Below are 22,320 nucleotides of genomic sequence, written 5' to 3' on the forward strand. Positions count from 1 at the left end.
GGAAGGAGAACGTAGCTAATTATTAGACTGTTTCAATGGGTCAAATTTTCCACATCGAGTCCTTCTGTGGTAAATAGAGCTGAGGAAATGCACCTGTCATGGAAAAAGTGGAGAGGCGCTCCTGCCTGTCTTTCTGCTGCAAACTTTCCTTATCTTCCGGTACTCGGACTACTCTAGTGCACAAAGTCAACAGTTTTGGAGACGGGAGGCTAGAGGAAGAAGTGGGAGGGCATGGATATGGTGATAGCAGATAAGGAAAGTGAGTAAACCAGTTTATAAGTACACGGAAATTTAATTATTTGAAAATGCGCATTTAGCCCGATTGCTACTTATTTTTGTTGTTACATCTTTTGTCGTGTTTTCTGCCAGGAATCTCGCGCTGCTGTTGCCCGTAGTGACGCCAGGCGTGTAGCGGGGTGAAGTCGACTTTTAACAACAGGTGTGTCTGATATTCTTTAATGAGCTGTATTTTGTATCGTTTGTTACCAGATTTCAAACTTATCTACGCGGTTAGATAGCTACTTCAATAGTCTTACACAATCTCCCGGCTGTACCCTTTCAGCTGGATAAAAGCAAACTGTGACAAATGTCAAGAAGACATAATGAAGTGAATCGACGTTAGCATTCAGTTTATTTAATTACAGTTGACGTGACGTTAACGTACGTCAACGTTTGGCAGTTGGAGTTCCAGCAGTGAGCGGCTCATCTTTGTTGTTTTAAATCTGAATTTCGACACAATTCATCGAAGATTTATGGTGTGCAAATGTTTTAACAACTGTCTTATCGCGCAGGAGTTCAGAGTTTTACATTGTTTAAGTTTGAATTCAACCTTTAAATGATATTTGCGTTGATTAAAAGCCTGAACAATGCTACTAGCTAAACCGTTTCGGCTTAAATAGTTTCTTTAAAAGAAATTCGCTGTTATATCGTAGTTAGTTTACGCTTAGAAAAGATTGTTCCAGCTCGTGCAATATCTCTGTCATCTGGTACAGACGCATGCGTCATTTCCTTGAAGGTTAAGTTTTAGCCTTACAAGTTGCCCCGCAGGTATTATTAAGTTCTCGCTAGTGATAACTGAACTCAGGCATTCAAACAATGAGGAAAAAAGATCTTTTGCATGCAGTGTAGAATTACAGCTTTCCCACTGATTAGCTACTTAAGAGGAACATTTTACCTTCACTTTAATTTCCGTTTGTGGTAATTCAAATGAAGCATAAAGTCTCAGGTGGGAACCTGACAGATGATAAGTTTGATGTTGGGCTTAAGCAAATGGTTAAGTAACCGAACTCCACCCGGGCTTCTGTATTTTTAGAGGGTGGGAACCTGCGTTATAGCCAAGTTCATGTTGTTTTTTGCCTGTCCTTTTCAAAACAACCCTTCACCCTTGCAGAGGCTTTCTGTGGGATTTTAAAGTCCTCCAACATCCTGGTTCCTATAAGTCATTTATCATTTAGGGAATGCAAGGTTCAGCCAAAAGAGTTGTGGACTAATTCCTGTCCTCTCACGACATGGAAAACATTGCTTATGGTTGATCTCTGACGGCTTTGTGGTTGTATTGACAGATTCCCATGGGATATAGTTATTGACTGATGGAAAAGGCTACAACCCTTTACTCTGAAACTATCCATCATTAAATGCTGCACTTTGGCTTCTCTACATGGAGGAAAACGGGAAGAGAGACATTTCACTCAGTCGTCCATAATCCATTTAATGAGGATTACACCACTGTTTTTCTTCCTGTCTGTATTTTCATCACGGCATGGCATCAACTCACTAAGTTCCTCTTTTTACTGCAGAGTCCTACTTTGGATGCTTACTTGAGATCATAGAACAACAAGCGAAGTGCAGCTTATCTCTGTAAGCTTTTTTGATGTTAAATCGTTCACTTTTTAAACTAGTTATTGAATTCATTTTTTTGCAGTAAACATAGTTAATGACCCTTTTAAATAATTTCTTCGTGTTCTGTTTTGTTTTCAGGAGAGCTTCTCTATGCGACGACTGAGCTGAGCCAGAAAAACCTCCACTAAGGGTTCTTGGGTAAAGGCACAATGCCCCAGGCTGCAGACATGATCAATGTTGGCTTTCTGTCTGAGGCTGAGCAGGAGCTCATCCTGGAGGTGCTGCGACGGGACGAGGAGCTGAGGCAGGCTGAGGAGCACCGTGTGCGGTAAGAGAAGAGCACTTTAGATTTCTTCACTTATCTTTGATCTGGGTACCAAAAGATGAAAGGTATTACTTCTTCATTACATTCCAAGTTTAAGTATTTATTATACACTTTATTTTAAGAATTCAATACCTATTATTGTATGTTTTGTTTAATATCCAATCCTGGCACTGGTGGAGCTGACTACATACCTATACTATATAGCTGACTTTGAGATACCCTTCAAAATGTGTTCATGTTCCAGTATTAAAAACCTTTCAAGTAACTGCCACTGAAGACAAAAAAAAAAGATAAAAACTTCATAATTCTGACATAAGAAGTCAAGATAGAAAGTAATATGGAGATAAAAGTAGCTAGATAAAAGGTCAAATTGAGATTTTGACTTTTTATCTCTACAAGGATGACTTTAATTTGTAACTATATCTTTAGATAATACCTTAACAGTTTGCACAAATATCCCCTCAGACTCGGTGATGATCCGATTAGATATTGTTGATCAAAGGTAACTGTAATATGTCAACAAAAAAAACCCTAAATATGATGAATTTGAACACTAATTCTGAAGTAATTTCTAAACTTTTGTCTGATGGGATAAAAGTATGAACTCATTACATGTTTTACCCAAAAGGCCAAAGTTCACCTTCACTGTGACATCATAGTGTCCTGGAAGAACACTTTTCTGGCCCGTATTTGTGTCCTTTTTTTGTTTGTTCGTTTATCCATCTAAGAGAACGATGCCAACCGCAACGGATTAGAGATCAATCTCCCCTCCTGGTACCCCTCGTGTACCTGTTAGTTCTGCTGTCGAGAGAAAGGTCTTCTGACAATCACATGCTCTTCAGAGAAACAGAGAGAGAGAGAGAGAGAGAGGGCTGTTCTCTAGTACTTGGTCTCTACTGTAAATGTTTGTGAAGCATCCGCTTCTCTTTAATGTAGCCCATTTATTGTTATAAGGGTAATGTATTCTTTCAAATATTTAATCCCCAAATATATCTTCCAACTGCACCCTGTCTGGTGGCGAAGGCATTAAACCTAGAGGCACTTGTTCTAGTTAGTTAAATTCTCATTGATGATGACGCATTTTAATTATGATCTAAAAAGAAAACTTATTTTTTGCTTGTATTTAGTCAACATTATACGCTGCACTGAGAGGTACTATTTTGCTTTCTTAAAAAAAGGAAAAAACAAATGAACAGTTTTGTATTATTTCTAATATCTATTGGCACCTGTATCCACAATTTAAAACGATACCTAACCCTTGTCAGGGGTGCAGAATACAAATGACTAGATACCATGTAATTGACTACCTAAAATATTTCTCATATCTAACCTATATACATTATAGACACTAGACCACTAAAGTGTTTTGTCTCATTGTGTTTCGTCTCAGAAAGTTGAAGACAGAGCTGCTTGATATGAAGAGGAAAGGGGCCAAACGTGGCAGTGGAAGATACAGTGAGCACAGTTGTGGCAGATGCCAGGAACCTCTGAGTCGACTGTCAATTTCCCCCAGCCAGTGTAAGATGTGCAATCACCAAGTGTGCCGCAGCTGCCGAACAAACCTCCCCGAAGGATCCTGGCTGTGCAGTGTGTGTGCCAAAGAGTCGTAAGGGGCTGTTTTTGTTCACACTTTCCCATAACTTAACTATAATAATTGTTTTTTTTTAGCAACTGTTGTGGCTGGATCCAAACAGTTTGTCTTTAGGGTTCATTTATTTGATTTTTAAGATTACATGAAAAGCCCCAACATTCATGCCTGCACGATATGAGGAACATCTGTAATGTACATTTTCTTAGCTCTCCTTCCTCAGCCATTGTGCAAGTTAACCTCACAGTCACAGTCATCAAATTTACACCAATTAATGAGAAGATAGCAAAGGCTGTTAGTGCATGGCCCTCATATCTGTAGTTTAAGTAACAGTTACTCACTCAAACCACATTTGTTGGGGTGTTGGACTTGTGAACCAGGTCTATGGTGAGGACTACCCTCGAGCAACTGCTATTAGACTATCAAACAAAACCAACATTTTCTGTTAAAACATTTAATTTCCTTCACACCCGATCATAGCGTGTGTTGCTGATTGTGATAGATTTATCTCTGAAAACCCAGAACTGTTATTTCAAGTAGGTTTATACGTTGCATAATATCACCACACTACACTGCTTACTGCATGATAGAAAGGCACATGTCATATCTTCCACCTATCTGATGAGTGTGAATTTAAAGCTATAAAACATGTTGATTTTGGCTTCTAGAGATCTAAAGAAAAGGACGGGTGACTGGTTCTTCGACCAAAGGGTGAACCGTTTCACCACAACGCCTGGACACGACTTAGTGAGAGTCTCCCTGAAAAAGGACCCGCAGTGTGAGTACAGGAAGAGGAAGTGGGTATCAGCTCTTTCACCAGGAATGTAAACAGGTCTCACTCTGGGCAGAATGAACAGCCCACAATCACAGGAATGTCCCTCAGCATTGTTAAAACATGATTGCATTTTGTTTGTCTGGTTTGGAAGTGTAGTTTGAACTTTTTGTTCTGTGTTATAGTGAAGAAGCGTGTGACAACAGGAGAAGTGCTGTTACGAGGTGCTGAAATCAACCATGATCAACCCATCCCTGTGCCTCGACCCAGACAGAAAAATCCGACAGGGTGTGTCATTGGAGAACATCTATACATTCGCATTTCTAAAACTGCCAGATTAAGACGTGATCAACCCTTTTTGTCATATTTTATTTTGACAGTCATCAAAGCGAGAATTCAGGATCAATTACTTCAAGGGAATCGTTTGAATCAAAAGAGGACTTTGAGTCAAAGCCACCACCCAGTGACACGGAGTCTGCAGAAAACATCAGTATAGTTAGCAGTAAAACTGAGACCGAGTCTGGCCGTGTGACCCCTGAGCCACAAAGGTAACCTCACTTGTTGTTGTTCTAAGAGACAAAGACTACATGCAAACTTCAAAGCAACATTTGAGGCAGTCAATGTAAAGTTTGGCCTCCTGCTCCTCCCTATAGCTGGTCAGGGTACTACACTAGTCTAGTCGGTACATTTCAATCAGTCAGCAAGTGTTGCAGTGGAGACATAATTTCAAAGTCTATAATATATATTTAAAGTGGAATATTTTTACAGACAATATAGACAACAACTCTCAAGCTCCAACTCTTTTTAGCGTCATCAAACTACGTCTTTTGTTATTGTTTTGATTGACTGTGCATGTAAAGTGCTGTTCTGTTTACCATATTAGCAGTTAAAGTAAAGCCCACAGATGGCCTTCAAAGCTTGCTGAAATGTCCCAGTTATTGTTTTTAATGTCCAACTAATCACACAGGAGGGAGAAGCACTCACGTCAGTCTAGCCCAGATGGATCCAGTGTTTCCAGCCTGACCGCCCCAGTAAAAGCAATTATATTGAGTGATGCCAACAAGGAAGAAAACACTGTAAGATGCTTTCAGGTGACATACTCGTGTTTCTGTCTCCAGCCATTTTTCTCTGAGTTTGACTGTCTGCTCTGTCACTGCAGGCTCCAGAGGAAAAACAAGTCGGTCCAAGTCCAGAGTTGGAAGTTGATCGACTCTTCAAGAAGAGCATCAGACGAGCCCCAAAGCCTCCTGGTTAGCATCTTTTATTACCATGTGCAATGCCAAAATCAAATATAAATTATTTTTCTTTCTGCTAAATATAATGTCTGCATGTTTGTGCCAGAGTTTGTGTCGACAATTGACCTGAGAGATGGACCTGACACATCAAAGGCCTCAATGGGCAACAGGAGCCGTTCTGTACCAGGACTAGACATACAGGTGAGTAGTTTATAGCTTTGGATACTATTGTGTATTTTTTTTTGTCAAGAATCTATAAATTGAATCAACTGAAGTGCCAAGAAGTGGATTTTGCCTGCCTCATTAGTGAAGTATATGCTTTGATGTAGGAACACACAACTTCAGCTTGAGGTTGTGTTCAAGAATGTCACTCAATAGAGTGATATTGAGAGCTTCAGAGCAGCAGAAAAAATGAAAGTCAAGCCTGTTACTAAAGCAAAACATGTTCAGTACTATATTTATTTCTGGTCTATTCACAGTATCGTTGTGTCTTCTGTGGTGAATTATTTCCTGCATGATCTGTTGCATGTTACTGCCGAAAACATGAAGCTAAAAAGAAACTCATCCTTTTGATTTAAGGAGAAAACACTTCAACCTGCTGTTTACAGTTAATGTTTCCATAGTTCATACAAAGTAATTAAAGCTTAAATTAAAGCCCAGCTCCAGTCATGTTTCAAGACATATAAAATGCTCTGCTTGAAATAATACATTGTGTTTGATATGTTTTATCTGAAGAATTATGTTTAATTACCTTGTAAAAATCCTCTCGGGGCTTCTCCTCCTTCTCCCTCATTAGACAATTCCCGAATCTGCATAGACCCCGCCCACTATGTACATTTCCAACCACCCCCTCCAACACGAAAACAAAACTTGTCTCTGCCATTGTTTAGTGGCAACTTGTTGAGACTTAGCTAGCTTGAAATGTAGTAATTAGTTGTAGTAACGTGAACATTAGTAGTCAGTAGTGAGTTGGCAAAAATTGCAATGGTGGTTACAGCTGGCTCGCGCATCACCGAAGTGGTTGCCATAGGTTACACATAACAATATGTATCGCGTCACCCCATCCATTAACAGGATTGGCTCCTTAGGTTTGTGATGTCTCAAACGTGCCAATCTGAAAACGTGTTGTTCAGCCTGTCCTTGGTACACTACAGTTTAAAAGCAGACAGGCCCAGCCATGGAGATGACTGCTGATGTTGTCCCTGATATGTCTTGTAGCACATGAAGAACACCACATGGAGATGTTTACAAGCTTAAACACTGGATTTTCACTGAAGGGGGTCTTTAAATAGTGATGTGCTCAAGGTTAAGAAATGCTTGCAGCCAAAAATACTTTGAGAAGAATTCTTGATTTTGAAGATAATCTGGCTTTCATCCACACAACACTTATAAACCAAAAATATTGGAAATGATCAGACGTGTTTTTCACCTGGTGTCTCATACCAGGGGTCTTTATTCCCCTACGCTCCACTACGAATCTGATGTAAACTCCACGTCATGAGGAAGACCATGTTAGATGGCCATGTAAATAATGATTATTATTGATGTCATGGTAAAGGCCTTAAGGGTCTAAAAACTTGTGGTTTAGGTTTGCTTTTTCAATCACAGTATCTTTCAGTTACATTAAGATAGGCCTCTCTAGTAAATCAGACTTGTTGTATTTGTTTATTTTGCCTAATAACACAGTCCTTTATTGAGGCTGACCCCACTGAGTGTCTATGATCACTTATCAAATGTTTGTTTTGATGCCACAGGAAGACGGAGAGGAGGACGAAGATATTGACAGCCTGGTTAGCTTTCATAAAAAGACACTTGGTTCGAGCTCCTCCAGCCTGCACAGCTCAAAGGTAAAGTATTGACATTTCTCACAGCTCACATTAGATCTCTAAATGCTCTTTGAAGAGCAGCTCATTATGTCTCTCAGAACGGAACTGATGGTAGATTATCTAAACGAGCATCTATAACCTCAGGACATCCTCCAGCAAGTGAGGAGCTGCAAGCTTAATGTGTTAAGTCTACCAAAGCGTTTCTATAGTTACCAAAGCCTCAAGGGAAACCAAAGCTGAGGCTTGAACATGACTTTCATGCTGTCACTCTGGATTACCATATTTACAGAAACATCCGGGTCTCGGCTAATTTGTTTGTCCCGACTCATTTTCTGTTAACCCTCCAGCATTTATTTGTTATGTATAATTTCTTTGTTTCATGTTATTTCAGTCTTTTCAAGCTGTGATCCACAGCATTAAGCAGTTAGAGCTCGTCTGTCCAATTATATAATCTAAAGTCAATATTTGGTAGTAATGAAACGTTGAACAAACAAGGGGATTACTGAGATGAGGTGTGGTATGTATGTTTCTCCAGAGCACACTTGGCAGCCTGATGAGTATTTACAGTGAAGCAGGAGACTTTGACAGCGTGGAGGTGAGCGGAGACATCGTCTTCTCTTTGACCTATGACGACAACTCCCAGAGCCTCCAGGTCTTCATCAAGGAGTGCCACGGGCTGGCCAATGGCGATACTTCACGGCAGATTTCTAACCCGTAAATGTTAAAATCCTTTACCTTCTAGTTTAATATAAAGCTCCATTAAACAAAAACAACATCTTGAGCAGCAGCGTAGATTGTGGACCTGAGGTGTTTGTTTATGTCTGTGTGTTAGATAAAATGTCTCAGCTTTGATCAGCGTAGATAAGAGGTTACTGTGTTTACATAATCACATCTCAGAGGTGATCACGTGAGCTTCACAGGAAATTGAACATGAACAGATATTTTACTCAGGACTGTAAGAGAACTCGTGCCCGGTAAAACAACTTTTCTTTAATCTTTTTGTGTTTCAGTTATGTCAAATGTTACCTGCTCCCTGATAAATCTCGCCAGAGCAAAAGGAAGACCACCATCAAGAGGAACACAGTGAACCCGGTTTACAATGAAACACTGAAGGTGATGCTTTATATATATATATATATATATATATATATATATATATATATATATATATATATATATATTATATAACTGGCACTTCTCTAACTGCACCGCATATTTCAACCTTACTGACCACACCTGCAGAGACCTTAAGAATGATATTGACACTGCAGATTAGAATAGCTGTGCCAAATATTGATTTTGGTCCAGGTCTTCAATGTAGTGTGAGCTTAAACACAGTGACAAACTAAACTGCTAAAAAAAACAACTAATTAGCCTGATGAATAATTTCCAACAGATTACTGCTCTTTTAGTTTGGATTTCAGCAGAAGGAAACTTTAAATGAATCCTCAATCCATCCTTTGCTTTAATCTATGTTCCATGATTTATTTAAACGTCCCGCAGCACCAGAGCATTAATATTACATCAACTTCTCCACCACTGTATCAGCATTTCAAGACATGCCTTTGATCCATCTGTCTCCTCTCGCTCACCTTCCCTCCACCAGTACTCCATCAGCCGCTCCCAGCTGTTCACCCGCTCCTTGCTCATATCAGTCTGGCATAATGGTCGTCTCAGCCGCAACGCCTTCCTGGGTGAGGTGGAGATCCCGCTGGACAGCAGGGACCTCGACACCCCGAACGAGGACCGCATGGATCTCATGGCAAAGGTAGCTCTCTTTACCTGAGATAACGGGAGCATAACATATTATCCCTATTCTTGATATCCAAAAAAAACACCCATGATGATTTGTATTTTCTTCGCCTTAACACATTTGAAAAGCAGATTTCTTGTAAATTTGCATTGTTTACCTTTTCTTTGCCATCAGTTAATGCATGTGTGTCCTCTTGCAAAAGGTAAATATAACAGTAACCACTATACAACTATAGGTCAAAAACCCTACAGGGTATCTTTTAAGGAGAATGGATTTGTTTGTTTTCTGTCTGTTTGTCCATTATGTACATAAGACAGTCTAGTCAAAATAATGTAAACCTCAAGGAAAAGGACAACAAGTGGCTTCCCATGTTTTGTATGTATCCTCCAGGAATAACAAACCTGTTGAATGCATTTCCTTTGTTTTTCCTTTCATAAAAACTTAGCAAAGATTTTGTTTTTTTAATAAAAATGTGGAATCTGTGTTTTTAAGATACATCTTAACTTGGTAGCAATCCTCTTCTCCCTGACTTTGCTGGCACATTGTCACATTAAGTCGTGCATTACCGTCATCTATGTGAAACCATTGGCTGGAACTTGAACCGTGTCACCTGCGTGCATGTGCAAATCAAGCACACTTAACCCATACTTAAAATGTTGTTACTCATCGCTACTAGAGATCAGGGGCTTTACAAATGTCATCTGTTCGAGCCTCAGCCACTTGGTGTTAGTGTGTTGGCAGGGTTCTTTAAAGGGCCACCGATTTTTAACATCAGTCCTATCATGCTATTATAGGGAGCTAATGCCATTATGGTAGGAAAAAAATGCAGTTTGTCTCTGTGCCTTTGGGTGACGCGATCCGCTTCTCCAATGGGCCCTGGAAAACCTCCGCCAGACTATGTAACGCGTCATCTGGCGGAGGCCAGGGAGCTCGCTAAACTACACTTCCTCAATCTAGGATGCCCACCTCCAATGTCATGTCTCGTTCAAAATCGTCAGGTTTCAAATGTAGACTGCAGACCTGATTTTATTTTAGACGATCCACCGGTATCTTCTTGTTGTATTTCGGATTCTGTATCGCTCTGAGCCATTGCCTGCAGCGCTCAATGTCCTTGACTGGGAAAACGGTAGTATTTCACTCCAGCGTCTCTCTTGCTGAGCCGTTCCTTTCAGAGGGAGGGGCGCAATGCACGCTGGGTGTTTTAGGAATGTAGAATAGGTGAAACCACAAGCTGTTTTTACAACTTTCTCCACAGCTATGGCACCAATTTCAAATATTATTGCTTCTATTGATTACAGAGAACACCAGCTTTGACTGATGGTGGCTTTTTCCAGGGGCGAATTGTTCCTTTAATGTAGTTTGGGGCTCTTGTGTGTCCTAAACACAATGCACTTCTCTCTTTAAGGCTTCCTACGCTGTGCCAGCGTCTACTTTTGTTCAGGAAAAAGGAGAGTTGGTGATCTCCTTGAAGTATGTCCAACCTAAAAATCCAACAACTGAGAAACTGAAAGGTAAGACTACAATAAGAAAACTGCATTTAGCTCTGGCTGCGTTTATTAACACTTTGCATTAATTTTCCCAGTTTGTCCATCTTCTCTCCACAGGAAAAAAGGTGACTGAGGAAGGAGGAGAACTGCACATCCTTATTAAAGAGGCAAAGAATTTGATGGCAATGAAACCAGGAGGCACCACAGATAGCTTTGTAAAAGGGTTAGTGATAATCTCTTGATGGTTAAAACCACACTCCCTGTTCATTTACAAGCTTCTTTCTTGTCAAGACTAACTCTGTGTGTGGTACTGCAGGTACTTGTTCCCAACTAAGGCAAAGACCACAAAGAGGAAGACTCCGGTTGTGAAGAAGAACCTGAACCCCCACTATGACCACACAATTGTGTACAAGGAGCTGACTCTGGAGCAGCTGCAGGGGATGTGTCTGGAGCTAACGGTGTGGGATAAAGAGGCCATGCTGAGCAACGAATTCCTGGGAGGAGTTCGCCTCAGCTCTGGAAACGGTAAAATACAGAAATCATTAAATCTTGTTTATTCTTTCACTGGCATTTCTCCTTTTTGTTGTTGGGCCTTAGGCTATGTTCACACTGCAAGTTTTAGTGCTCAATTCAGATTTGATTTCTTTTTTTGGCTGTTAAAGTTCTTATCTACACAAGCAGCATGCTGTCATGGGGGCATTAGGGTCAGCGTTCACAGTTTAATTTATAAGCTGATGGGCAGCGGAAACCATCGACTTCCTGAGCACATGATAACAAGGACTAGGATATGGAGCCATGTTTTTAATTATGGCTTGTGTGGAGCAATGGCTGCTGCTTCCGTACGAAGGGATGTGTTGATGCACAGTGAAAGATAGAAGTGATGGAATCATGACGTTAACAGCTTTACAGAAACAGATTTCCTCCAAAAACTTTAGTTATGCTACTTAACCTACATGGACCAAAATGTATATAATTTGGTTACTTTTTCTGTAGCCTGAAGCTTTAGAGTATTGGATTGGATTGTTCTCTTTTTATTAATAGCACTTAAGGCTGAGCATTCATTGGTTTTTTTTTTTAACCTGTTCTCGCCATTCTTTTGATTGGTTGTTTGTAGTTGTTTTGGCCTTTGTTCAACATGAATTACGCTGCTTCAGTTGCCACGATTGCATCTGTGAATATAAAGTGAGCAGGTGGAATTTGCTGTCATTAATAGTAGCAGACTCTGCCCTTATTCTTTAATGATCACCCCTGCAGGCACCGTCATGATAGGAAAAGACAAAGTGGAAATGGACTCGGGTGAAGAGGAGGTCAGTCTGTGGCAGAAGATGATGCAGTACCCCGACTCGTGGGCAGAGGGCACTCTTCCACTGCGCTCCACTATGGAGAAGACAAAGGCCAAATGAGGACGCTGCAGGCCAGGATCGTTGGAGGGAAAAAATCCAGTGACTAACGAGGGGAGAAGCTGCGGTCAGAGAAAAATGTGGGATCATTTAGATTAATTTTATTTTGAAAGCTTACCAGACCAGAAGCTTGTCGGGGAACCCACAAACAGCTGATTGGCTGTAAGCAGACATGCAGTTCATTGGCCTGCTGAACACTCATCTGCTCACACCTGCCTCCCCGTGTGGGATTTGTTTTTAGCCTCCTCCCCCTGACAGCAGACTGGTGAGAAAATATGCCAAACCACAACACTCTTAACTCTGGATTTATTTTAAGAGCATTGACACAGTCATTTTATGTTTTTAAAATTCAGGATAGATATATTATCACAATTCAAAGTCATGCACAGCACTTAGCAGAGACACATTTTCACAACATGTCTCCCTTTTCTTCTAAAGTTTGTACAAAATTAAACGGACACTGTGGGGGAAAAACAATTTACCATTAACTGTTATACAAAATTTCTGGTGTTGCATGTAACAAACTGAGCACAGTTTAATATATACTATTGTATGTTACATTAATACTCTTGTGTAGAAATTATATTTATGTAAGTTTCATAAAAAAATTATAAAAATGTGTCTATTTGCAGATATTAATGCAGATTTTTAACTCCTGGGAGTGTAAGCAGAGCCGTGTTTACCAAGAAGGTTGCTGTTACCCGTTCACTCAATAAAAATGGACAAGACCAAAGACCTGCTTTTCTCTCTTATCTCAGGCTATGCTCAAACATCAGTGGGAGTTTGTCCAGTCAGGTGTCCTCTCAAAGTCTTTGTAGATGTAGTTGGCGGTTTCAGTTCCCATTTAATGAAAGAATTACGATCAGGGACGCCTTTTAATCCACATCATGCCTCCAGCCCAAATTTATGTGTCTATGGTTCTTACTAATGTTTGACTAAAGCTTCTCTAATTTCTGTGCTGTGCTCACTCTGACCTTCCAGCTGATAAATTGATACATAGAAAACAGTGCTAGTACTTCAGTGTTGCATAGTGATCACATTAGAACATAAGGAACTGCATTCTTTCGCCTTTTACCCTCCTAATGTCCCTCTGGACCTCTGCTCTCTGCTTGTTTGTCCTTCCTCATTTTGCGTTGGTAATGCTGATGAGTTTATCACTGTGAGAAGCAGAGTCATTTATTCACAGAAGTCCCTGTGGAGCTCCAGCCTCTCTCTCTCCTCTTCGTCCAGCAGGAAGCCATCGATGTAGGAGAACAGCTCTTCCGACGCCAGCGGGGCAATGAAGCGTTCCCGGTCCATTCCCAGTTCATCCAGCAGCACCATGCTGAAGTAGGATCTGGAGATTCTGAACACTTGTCTACAGAGACACAAATCAGCTGATTGAATAAAAGGACTCTGGTCACTGCTGCAGCTGAAATCTATTCTTTTATAACATCGGATTAAATGAATGCAAAATGTGATCGGTAGTAGGGACAGATCCACAGACAAGTGTCATACTCAACATTTAGCAAACGTTTGACAAATCAGCTTAAAAGAAATGTATTTTATTGTTGTAGCTGAAAAAATATGATATTCCAGCTTTAAAGCATTTATTTTTAAAGTAACATTTTTGAAGAGCTAATTTCATTCACTTTGGCGGCACCTATGGGCGATTAGTTTTAATTGCAGTTGGGTTTTTGTCGTCCCTGCGATAAAAGATTCGTCTGAATGTCCATTTTTTCCTTTTCTTTGAAGTAGCTCTTTCTTTTGAAGTCTGCAGTCATCAATCTTTTCCTCATTTGTTTAGCCAAAGTAAGTGTTTACTCGCTACTGGGCGCAGAGACAGAGGAAAGAAGTACACCGTTTCCAGCTGCTCTCTCTAATGTGCTAACCACGGCTAGTAGATCGATGTCGCTTGTGAATTTTCTTGTGAATTCAACACCTGGTTAGTAATATCAAAGAACACTTCAAATACAAGGACTGTCATGAATGAGCCATGTGCTCACCATAATGTTAACGTATTACACTTAAGAGAGAGACTTAAGAATGTCTATTGACTGAAATTCTTCAAGATTGTTACCAAATGTTTTCTTATTTGGCCCATTAGAATAGCTAAGCGCACTCTGAACACATTACACAATATAGTTATGGTGATTAATGTTACAATTTAATTGAGCAGATGCTTTTGTCCAAAGAGACGTACATCTGAAAGTTAATGATCTATACATTCATATCCGATGGCTATGCCGGGGTTCATTGTCCTGCCCAGGTGACTGTAGCAGTCAGGAATCGAACCCCCAACCTTCCAATTGAGAGAAAACAACTTTGCCACTGAGCAACAAGCCGCCCCTGCTGTTGAGGTTTAAACTCTTCAGTCTCCAACAACTACCAGCAGCTAAATTCCTAACTAGCTCCTTTGATCATTGTGGTTGAAGGTACAATGTGTTTATCAGAGGTGTTTACTTAAGTCTGGTGTCTGTGAACAAATGTGCGGGCTGTAATACCAAAACAACGCGCTGAAAGATGCTAAAACACTCCAACTGAGGGAAATGGCCGAGTAGGGGGATTATACTCTGTTCATCAAGACAAGCGATTCCTTTTCAAATACACATTCACTTGATGTTAAATATACACAAGCTACAGGGTTTCCATGGTGATACTCTGCTGATGCTCTCTTGTTTATATTAATGGTGAGCCCTAAATACAGTCCCAGTTCTGATAAATACACAAACTACACTCAAAGAATGTGCCTCAGTAAGCTGCTGCTTTAACTCAGCTGTGGGATTTGGTCTTTGAGTCTTTTGGTTTGGGAAGATTTTCCCAGTCTGGAAAAAGTGAGCAGTGCCCCTTACTCACATAGCACAGTAGGTGGAAAAATCTATATCTCAGCCTCTTCTAGGATTAATGATGGCGTCTAAGCTTGTGTGTATTTCTGGTGGACTTTTAAAGAATCTCTTACTCCTTGATTCTCAGAACAAAACAACAAAATGTTTACTACTGAAGGTGTCCTGTCAGAATCCCATCAATGAAACCCTGTAGAACTATGCTGCTATTCTAAACAGTGTAAATCTTTTGAGTGGATTTTTCCTTTTTAAGTTAATCTCACAAAGGCTTTAGTTTTACTAGGAGGCTCCTGTCATTTAAATAGAACAAACCCTTACTTTGATGGAGGATGGGAGTTATATAAAGTTATTTTTAGGATGGAAATTTCAAGTAAAGTAGCCCCTCCCCACATTACCTCAATCCCTCGATGACTTCATAGGTGAGCAGACTTTCTTTAATGCGCCCCGTCTCACGAGGCGGGGAGCCCAGGAGCTCGATCACGGTCACATGTCGCAGGTCTAATCCACAGTCCGATTTCTGGTTGAAAAAAGAAGCACAGGTTGTTTATTTAAACGTCTTTAGAGGCTGCCATTCTAGGAGGATTCGTGTCACATCAGCGGCAGCAGCAGCACATCTCACTTGAATCATGATGTTCTGCAGCTGGTAGTCTGGGTCAGTTATGTTGGGCGCAGACAAGATCAGCAGCCTCCTCTTTTCAAAGAACTGATCCAGGAGAGCGGAGGCCGTCTTTACATCTGATTTAATCTCCATCGCTGCTGACACGCAAAAGGTCAAAGGGTCAAATAGCAGCCTGCATTTATACCCCTTTAAAATTTAAACTATTACGCAAATTCATAGGTCTGAATTCCACCCTCTTGCAGACTTACGAACACACTCTGCAGGGTCTCTGTCCCAGTTGCGGTTGAACTGGCAGACACGGCTGGATGTCCCCCTCAGCTCAAACCCTCCGTCACAGTGGTATTCACACGTTGCGCCGTAGTTATTCCCATCAGAGGAGCAGCTGAGGTAGCCGTGCATAGGCGGAGGCAGAACTGAACATCTTCTGACTGGAAGGAGCAGAAAGTAAGAAATCCAGTCTTTAAAGTTTAAACGCTTTCTTTGTGTTAAAGTGTAGCATTCAAACTTATTATATAGAGACAGAATGGCAGCTCACCTTCAACACGTACAATAAACTTGCAGGCGGCTCTGTTCCCGGCTTGATCGTACACTTTGTATCTGATGATGTTTGCTCCTTCTTTAAAGTCGGTGTCAGGCTCCTGGCCTATTAATATTACACTGCAGAGACACAAGAACACTATTGTAAAATATCATAACCTTTATTTATAGAGCATGTTTCAAAACAAAGACACGAAATGCTCCACAAAAGCAGCAAAATAAAACCTACAATTCATAAAATCATTAGCACACTCGTGTGCGATTCAGCAGGAACGGGAAGCAAAGGAAAGGAGTGACATACTCGAGAGATTTATCTGCAGTATCTTTCGCTGCAGGCGGGTCCCACGTCACAGAAGCGGTGAGTTTTCCAGGCTCGGCGACCTTGAGTCTAGACGGAGGACATTTGATCTTTGGAGGATCGGTGTCTGAAATACACAGTTGTGGGGGGGAAACAACAAAGACAGCAGCGTGGGGTTTAGTCTGAATCAGAGAGGAGCAGGAAATAGGCCAGTTTTTGTGTCACTGTGTGCCTGGAAAGAATAATGAAGATGGAAACACAGAAGGCCTGGATCCAGGTCCGTGTTATGAGAGTAAAGCTTAACCTCTAGTTTTAAACATCACACACAGGACAGAGTGGATATTTGCAAAATGAGACACTGATGTGTACCGGTACAAACTGGCTGCACTCCGCTCCACAACCCCCCGTGCTGACATGTGCGGGAGTGTTCCCCCTCGACGCGATAGCCAGGGTCGCAGGTGAAGTCACACCTGGAGTCCACCACAAAGTTGTAGGTGCAGGTGTATCTGCCGTGTGGGATGAGATTAAGGACATGGCAACGCATCCCTGAAGGAACATTTCCACACAGACAGACAGACAGACAGACAGACAGACAGGTGGCATGTTGAGTGTGAGGTTATTAACAATCAGAGTCAACATTCAGCTTAAAGGATGAAGATTGTTGGTTTTAGTCTTTTATGGGATTTATTGACAGTGTTAGTCCTTCACTCAGTACTTTTCCACTTCTGTCTTATATTGCATTTGCGGGTTGTTGGAATAATCTTGTTCTCAACTGTAAAAATTTGCATTGAAAGTTTGAATTAAAAACGCTGAATAATGGAGGACAAAAGTGAACGTCATGAACACGACAAAGTGCAAAAGTGGACTTCACAATTCAGGCAATGGGCCATTTAAGGAGAATGTAAATGTCCATCTGTTGCTCCAACTCCGAGGAGCCCATTCAATTCTGCTGAGAACAAATCTTTAAGGGTGTCCATAAAGCATCCTGTTTTTCTGTTGCGTGGTCTCACTTCATTGACCTTTTCTTCCTTTTCTCCAAGATAGCTACCATGAAACTCAGCAGAGAGCAGCAACAACAGGTAACTGCTTCCGGCCTACTCTCTAAGGATGACCCACCGCTGCTGGGTGATAAATGCCCTGTTGATTTTTCCGAGGAATGTCGATTCAACATCCAGATTGTTGTACCAAAGAATGGCTATCATTGGCGATCACCAATATGTTGACTCAGCTGGTAAACTATACTGACTCAACAGAGAATGTTTGTGATTATGACTTTAAAAAAAGACTAAATTTCCTAATAACATTTGGGTGCTGTTGGTTTAATAAGTTGTTACTAAAACACCAGTAAATAGTGCATTTGTTGGGACTATTTTCAGCAGAGGATGAATTTACACTCCGTGAAGTATTCAGATTTTACAGCAGCAGTGTGGTTGGTGTAAGTTTTATCAACTCAAAATAAAGTAGACAACACTTGTTAGTAGGATCATTTCATTATGGATGTCCTTATTGACATTGCATCTGTTGAATATCACCAGATTCATCCTCATATGTGAATTTAAATCCCCAGCGTCTACATACTGCGGCAGTAACCGGTCCCAGACCAGCGTCGGTTGGGGAGGCACTGGATTGATCTCCTCCCCTGCAGTCGGTATCCTCGGTCGCAGCTCATCTCACAGCGCGTGCCCAACGTGCTCCTGTAGGCCCCGCCTCGAGGGGAGTGGCAGGTCACCTCCCCATTGGTCAGACTCGGGGAATGACACCAGTGTGGGTCTGCGTTTTGAAGAGTAACAGAACACAAATCTGATTTAATCTGGCTTTAAATCAACACATGTTTAAATTATGAAAAAAGATAAACACATTACATAATATAGAAACATATAGACATTATTGCAAAGACTCTAATACCAGGGCTACCACAGTCGTGACAAAGTCTGATAGTAAACAGAAGTACTCACTTTTGTAGTCTAGTTGAGGAGTGTGATATTCCTCTTCAAAGTCATTATAGCTGTCGTGTACTGTGGTGCCACAGCCAGCTAAAAGAAGAAGAAGAAAACAGTCACACATGTGGAAACAGCAAGATTTCAACATGACTCTCTGCTCAGTCAAACAATATGATTCATAAAGCTTCTGTACCCTAAGTGTTCTGTATCTAGGTCAAACAAAGATGACTCTCCTCATCCTCTCCATCTCTTTCCCTCCACTTCCTCTCCGGTTTCCTTTAAAGCCAACAAGCTCGATAACATTCCTGTTTAAAGACACCTGCATTTACAATCAGTGATGCAAATGGAAACTCCTGAAGGGCTTTAAGGAGTCGGATGACGTGGAAATCTTGCAAATGGATTTTATTGTTTCTTGAAGGGACAGCTGTAAAAGTAGATAAGAGACTTTATATTGTAGAGTTTCTGTTCTTTGGATCAACAATAGCATCAGCACAAATTAGGACAAACCGCATGTTTTCATTTCTAACTCTAACGAGATTTTCCTTCTTACTCATCTCACTTGTGTGCAACACTTTGGCCTCAATTCAGATTTTTTTTCTTTTGAATTCGTCTTTCCTCACAATGAATTCTTTCTACTATTATCCTCCTTTGTCAGAAGTTTTGAAATCCAGAGAGTCGCTCCATGTTTAGAGCTGAGTGCCAAACTCCCCAAACTTTCTGTCAGCCTTCCAGCCCCATCTTTAGTCACTTTCCTGTTTTCTAGCAGTTTCCCCTCAGCCCCATAAAGTTCACTTTAGCACTGTTTCTAATAACGATGATGAAGCACATTCAACTTCTCTGTTTGGAAGCTGCTTCAGATTGTTCCGGGGACGTCTGGATTTAACCTGTCGTCAGCGTTTTTCTCATAATGAGCCCGATGTTCCTCTCGCTAACACTTACCCAGACTAATATTTCCCAAGTCCCCCCTCACAGAGAATTAGTCACAGAGCAAATAAATAAGCTAACCAGTCTGCGGCTCTGCACTGCAGGGCTCAGGTAGAGACATTACCTCAGGTGACATGCACCGTCATGCATATGGCCATTAAAAATCTGTTTTTAATTACTGCAGTGCAAAAAAGGAACTATTTACTCAAGTACTGTAGTTTTCTTGACAATTGTACGCTACTTAATACTTTTCTGTTATTTCAGGGGCACATATATGTATATAAATATCTCTGCAATACTTTTCTGTGACTTTTCAGGAAAAGATGTTACTTAAAAACACACATTGTTTAAGGTTAAACTAGTTTCCCTCCAACTGATTTCTCCTCTAAACTTCTGAGACGGTTTTATTTCAATAACTTTTAAAGCCATCAAGGTAAACTATTAAATATTTCATAAACAGGCATAGCTTAGAGAACAATCCCAAAGAAGAACACACATTTGTTTAGCAGAACAGATGTGCTTTAAACCTGCATTCTCTTAAACGGCCAGCAGGGGGCGACTCCACTGGTAGAGATTGGACTGTATTGAAGTATTGGAGATAATGACCCTTTTTCTTACTTGATATATTACCTCAGTAAACTGTTTCCTTTTGTATTCATGGTCTAAATCGTCTTCATTTTCTTCAAGACAGTTTTGTAGTAAATCTGGTCTAATTTAGGTAAAGTATGCAAGATGATAAAGAACAGCACGATATAGGCTCGGGCGTGGCTGCCTTGTGATTGACAAGTCACGAGCATAGAAACCTAAAAAATCTCTCCTTTAGTGTTCAGTTGTTTTAAAAGACCCTCTGAAGAGTTGACTGATTGTTATTTTAAGTAAGGACATTTACTTTAAAGGCCATTTAAGCCAGCCAAAATTAGCAACAGAATGAATATCATAGGAGTACGGATTAACCTTGCTAACACGCTAGCATTAGTGTTACCATATGACGCAATGTTTGCTAACCATTAGCTCCTCTCCTCTCCTAAATATGTTCACTTTTGGCACAAAATGTAGTAATAAATATGTCACATGGGAAATGTTTTGCAGAGCAAGTGTTTTCACTTCCCCTGGATGCTCTGTGATGAGAGTAGCATGTAGCTTGTTCTAGGAATTTTCATACAGGACTTTTACTTGTCATGTATTATATTTTCATATATTGCATGAGGACTTTAACTCAAGTAAATGATCTGACCACATCTCGCACTACTTTTGTACTAAAGTTGTAAAATACCAAGACACTGACGCACACTGTGCATCAGACACACTCACAGCACAGAGACATGCAGCTGTAGCAGGGTGAGTCACACCTGAGCGAGGCGTGTTTGACTAAAAGGCTTCAATGACAAAGGTGAGGTAATGAGCAGCATCCTTTCAATCACTCTTCTTCATTAACATCTGAACTCCTGGGTGCTTCTGGGTGCTTTAAGCCCACATGATTGTCTTGCAGGATTAAATGAAGGCTTCAGCACACTTGGCCCAGAGGGAGGGGGGCTCCTCAGTAATTAACAGACGGTGATTGGAGTTCACCTGTAATTAAAGCAGGCAGAGGAGCACCTGAAAGAGGAACGACAGCTCTGTTTTGAATCCACTCTGACTGGATTCTGGCCAGTTGCATGTTGGGAAATGTTGTGAAGGAGCTGCATCCCAACTTTTCACCCCCCGAGGGAAGAGTAGGCCCCATTTGCATTCATCCAGTCGGCCTCAAATATTCAGCACATCTGCATCTCATACAAGTGGAATTACTTCTGAGATGAAGGTATTTCCCGACTGCAGGGAAGGGATGTGGAGGGACTAGATCTTTCTCAAACAATGTGGATTTACTTTTATACTTTTTGTACTTTTTTATTACTTTTTTCTTCTTTTTTTCCCATTACAAAGAATTAAATTTTGTCATTGCCTGACTGAATTTAAACAGTAATCACAACTCGCAAAGTACACACAAGTAATGACATCCTTTGCTTACGTAATACTGCAAGAATACTTTGTTAAAAGTAATGAATACAAGGAGTAAACGGTATTATCATCAGAATAGCTAAAAGTACCAAAAGTAGTACTTAATGCATAGAATTTCCCATTTCACAATAAAGACAACATTATTATTTCATTATTATTGGTTCATTAATGTATCATTTTAATGCTGTAGTTAGTACAAGTGGCTGCTATATATTTTATACACCATAATACATACAAATGTATTAGTTAATAAACTTTAATTTTGCAGATTTTTAAAAAAAAAACCGTTTCCACTGAGTTATGTGAAGTAGCCTTTAAGTACAGAATAGCAGAAAATGTAAATACCTACTCAAAATACCTTAAAATTGAAGTAAGCTACAACACTTGAATACACTTAAATAAATGTGCTTACTTTCCATCTCTAAATATAATACCTTACTTTCCTGTTAAGCCTTACCTGTGAAGAATAAAACGAACACAGCAACAAAGCAGCTGAGGAGCATGTCAGAAACGCGCAGATGTCACTCCGGGAAAAATAAAAGCTTTGCGCAGGTTGGTTCAGATCCCACAGTCAAAAAAGAACAGTAACAACAAATGTAGAAGCCAGAGAAAGTTTACGTAAACGAGGTTTTAAAAAAAAGTATTTTAGTATTCTCTGCTCACTGAGAACAAGGAGCCTCCCGTCTCACCAGAGTCTCCACAGGTTTTGTGAAGCGATGATCTTTCTGGGTCATGATCAAAGTGAGACACCACTGGGTGGCGCTATCGGACTCTTCAGGATTGTGTTTCCTCCCACAGCTGCATAAAACATGATGACTCGGCCACTTTATGAAACCCCACCCCTCCAACAGCTGCAGTTGAGATTATTTGGAAAACTGAGATTATTACAGGCTAAACATGGACATATATAGAGGGGCAAACGATCTTTCTAACCGTATAGTGTTACTATTGAGATCTGCC

The 22,320-nt window shown here is 40.6% G+C and overlaps 2 protein-coding genes across 5 annotated transcripts; one reads left to right on the forward strand and one right to left on the reverse strand.

Moving 5' to 3' along the window:
* Positions 1–170: 170 nt before the first annotated feature.
* Positions 171–13,296, forward strand: sytl4 (synaptotagmin-like 4). Of its 3 annotated transcripts, XM_069670091.1 has the most exons (19): positions 171–259; positions 370–439; positions 1,797–1,857; positions 1,978–2,167; positions 3,555–3,770; positions 4,421–4,530; positions 4,710–4,812; positions 4,905–5,072; positions 5,492–5,600; positions 5,684–5,774; positions 5,866–5,960; positions 7,514–7,606; positions 8,121–8,299; positions 8,596–8,698; positions 9,192–9,353; positions 10,744–10,849; positions 10,943–11,048; positions 11,142–11,350; positions 12,080–13,296. In XM_069670091.1, exons 4-19 carry the CDS (start codon positions 2,049–2,051, stop codon positions 12,226–12,228), a joined length of 2,118 nt encoding a protein of 705 aa, XP_069526192.1. In that variant the 5' UTR covers positions 171–259; positions 370–439; positions 1,797–1,857; positions 1,978–2,048; the 3' UTR covers positions 12,229–13,296. The 3 variants fall into 3 exon arrangements, with proteins under 3 accessions (XP_069526192.1, XP_069526194.1, XP_069526193.1); XM_069670093.1 differs by lacking the exon at positions 1,797–1,857; XM_069670092.1 differs by lacking the exon at positions 171–259 and having other exon boundaries at positions 319–439.
* Positions 12,518–22,052, reverse strand: srpx2 (sushi-repeat containing protein X-linked 2). 2 transcript variants are annotated; one of them, XM_069670095.1, is made up of 10 exons: positions 21,818–22,052; positions 18,457–18,534; positions 18,080–18,271; positions 16,871–17,047; positions 16,505–16,628; positions 16,202–16,323; positions 15,915–16,094; positions 15,667–15,800; positions 15,443–15,564; positions 12,518–13,582 (listed from the first exon to the last, which is right to left on the reverse strand). In XM_069670095.1, exons 1-10 carry the CDS (start codon positions 21,861–21,863, stop codon positions 13,402–13,404), a joined length of 1,356 nt encoding a protein of 451 aa, XP_069526196.1. In that variant the 5' UTR covers positions 21,864–22,052; the 3' UTR covers positions 12,518–13,401. The 2 variants fall into 2 exon arrangements, with proteins under 2 accessions (XP_069526196.1, XP_069526195.1); XM_069670094.1 differs by having other exon boundaries at positions 15,667–15,803.
* Between the last annotated feature and the right edge of the window lie 268 nt (positions 22,053–22,320).

Source organism: Semicossyphus pulcher, unplaced genomic scaffold (genome assembly GCF_022749685.1).
Source record: "Semicossyphus pulcher isolate SPU_LCO1_2020_fin unplaced genomic scaffold, fSemPul1.0.p SCAF_2, whole genome shotgun sequence".
Taxonomy (NCBI): domain Eukaryota; kingdom Metazoa; phylum Chordata; class Actinopteri; order Labriformes; family Labridae; genus Semicossyphus; species Semicossyphus pulcher.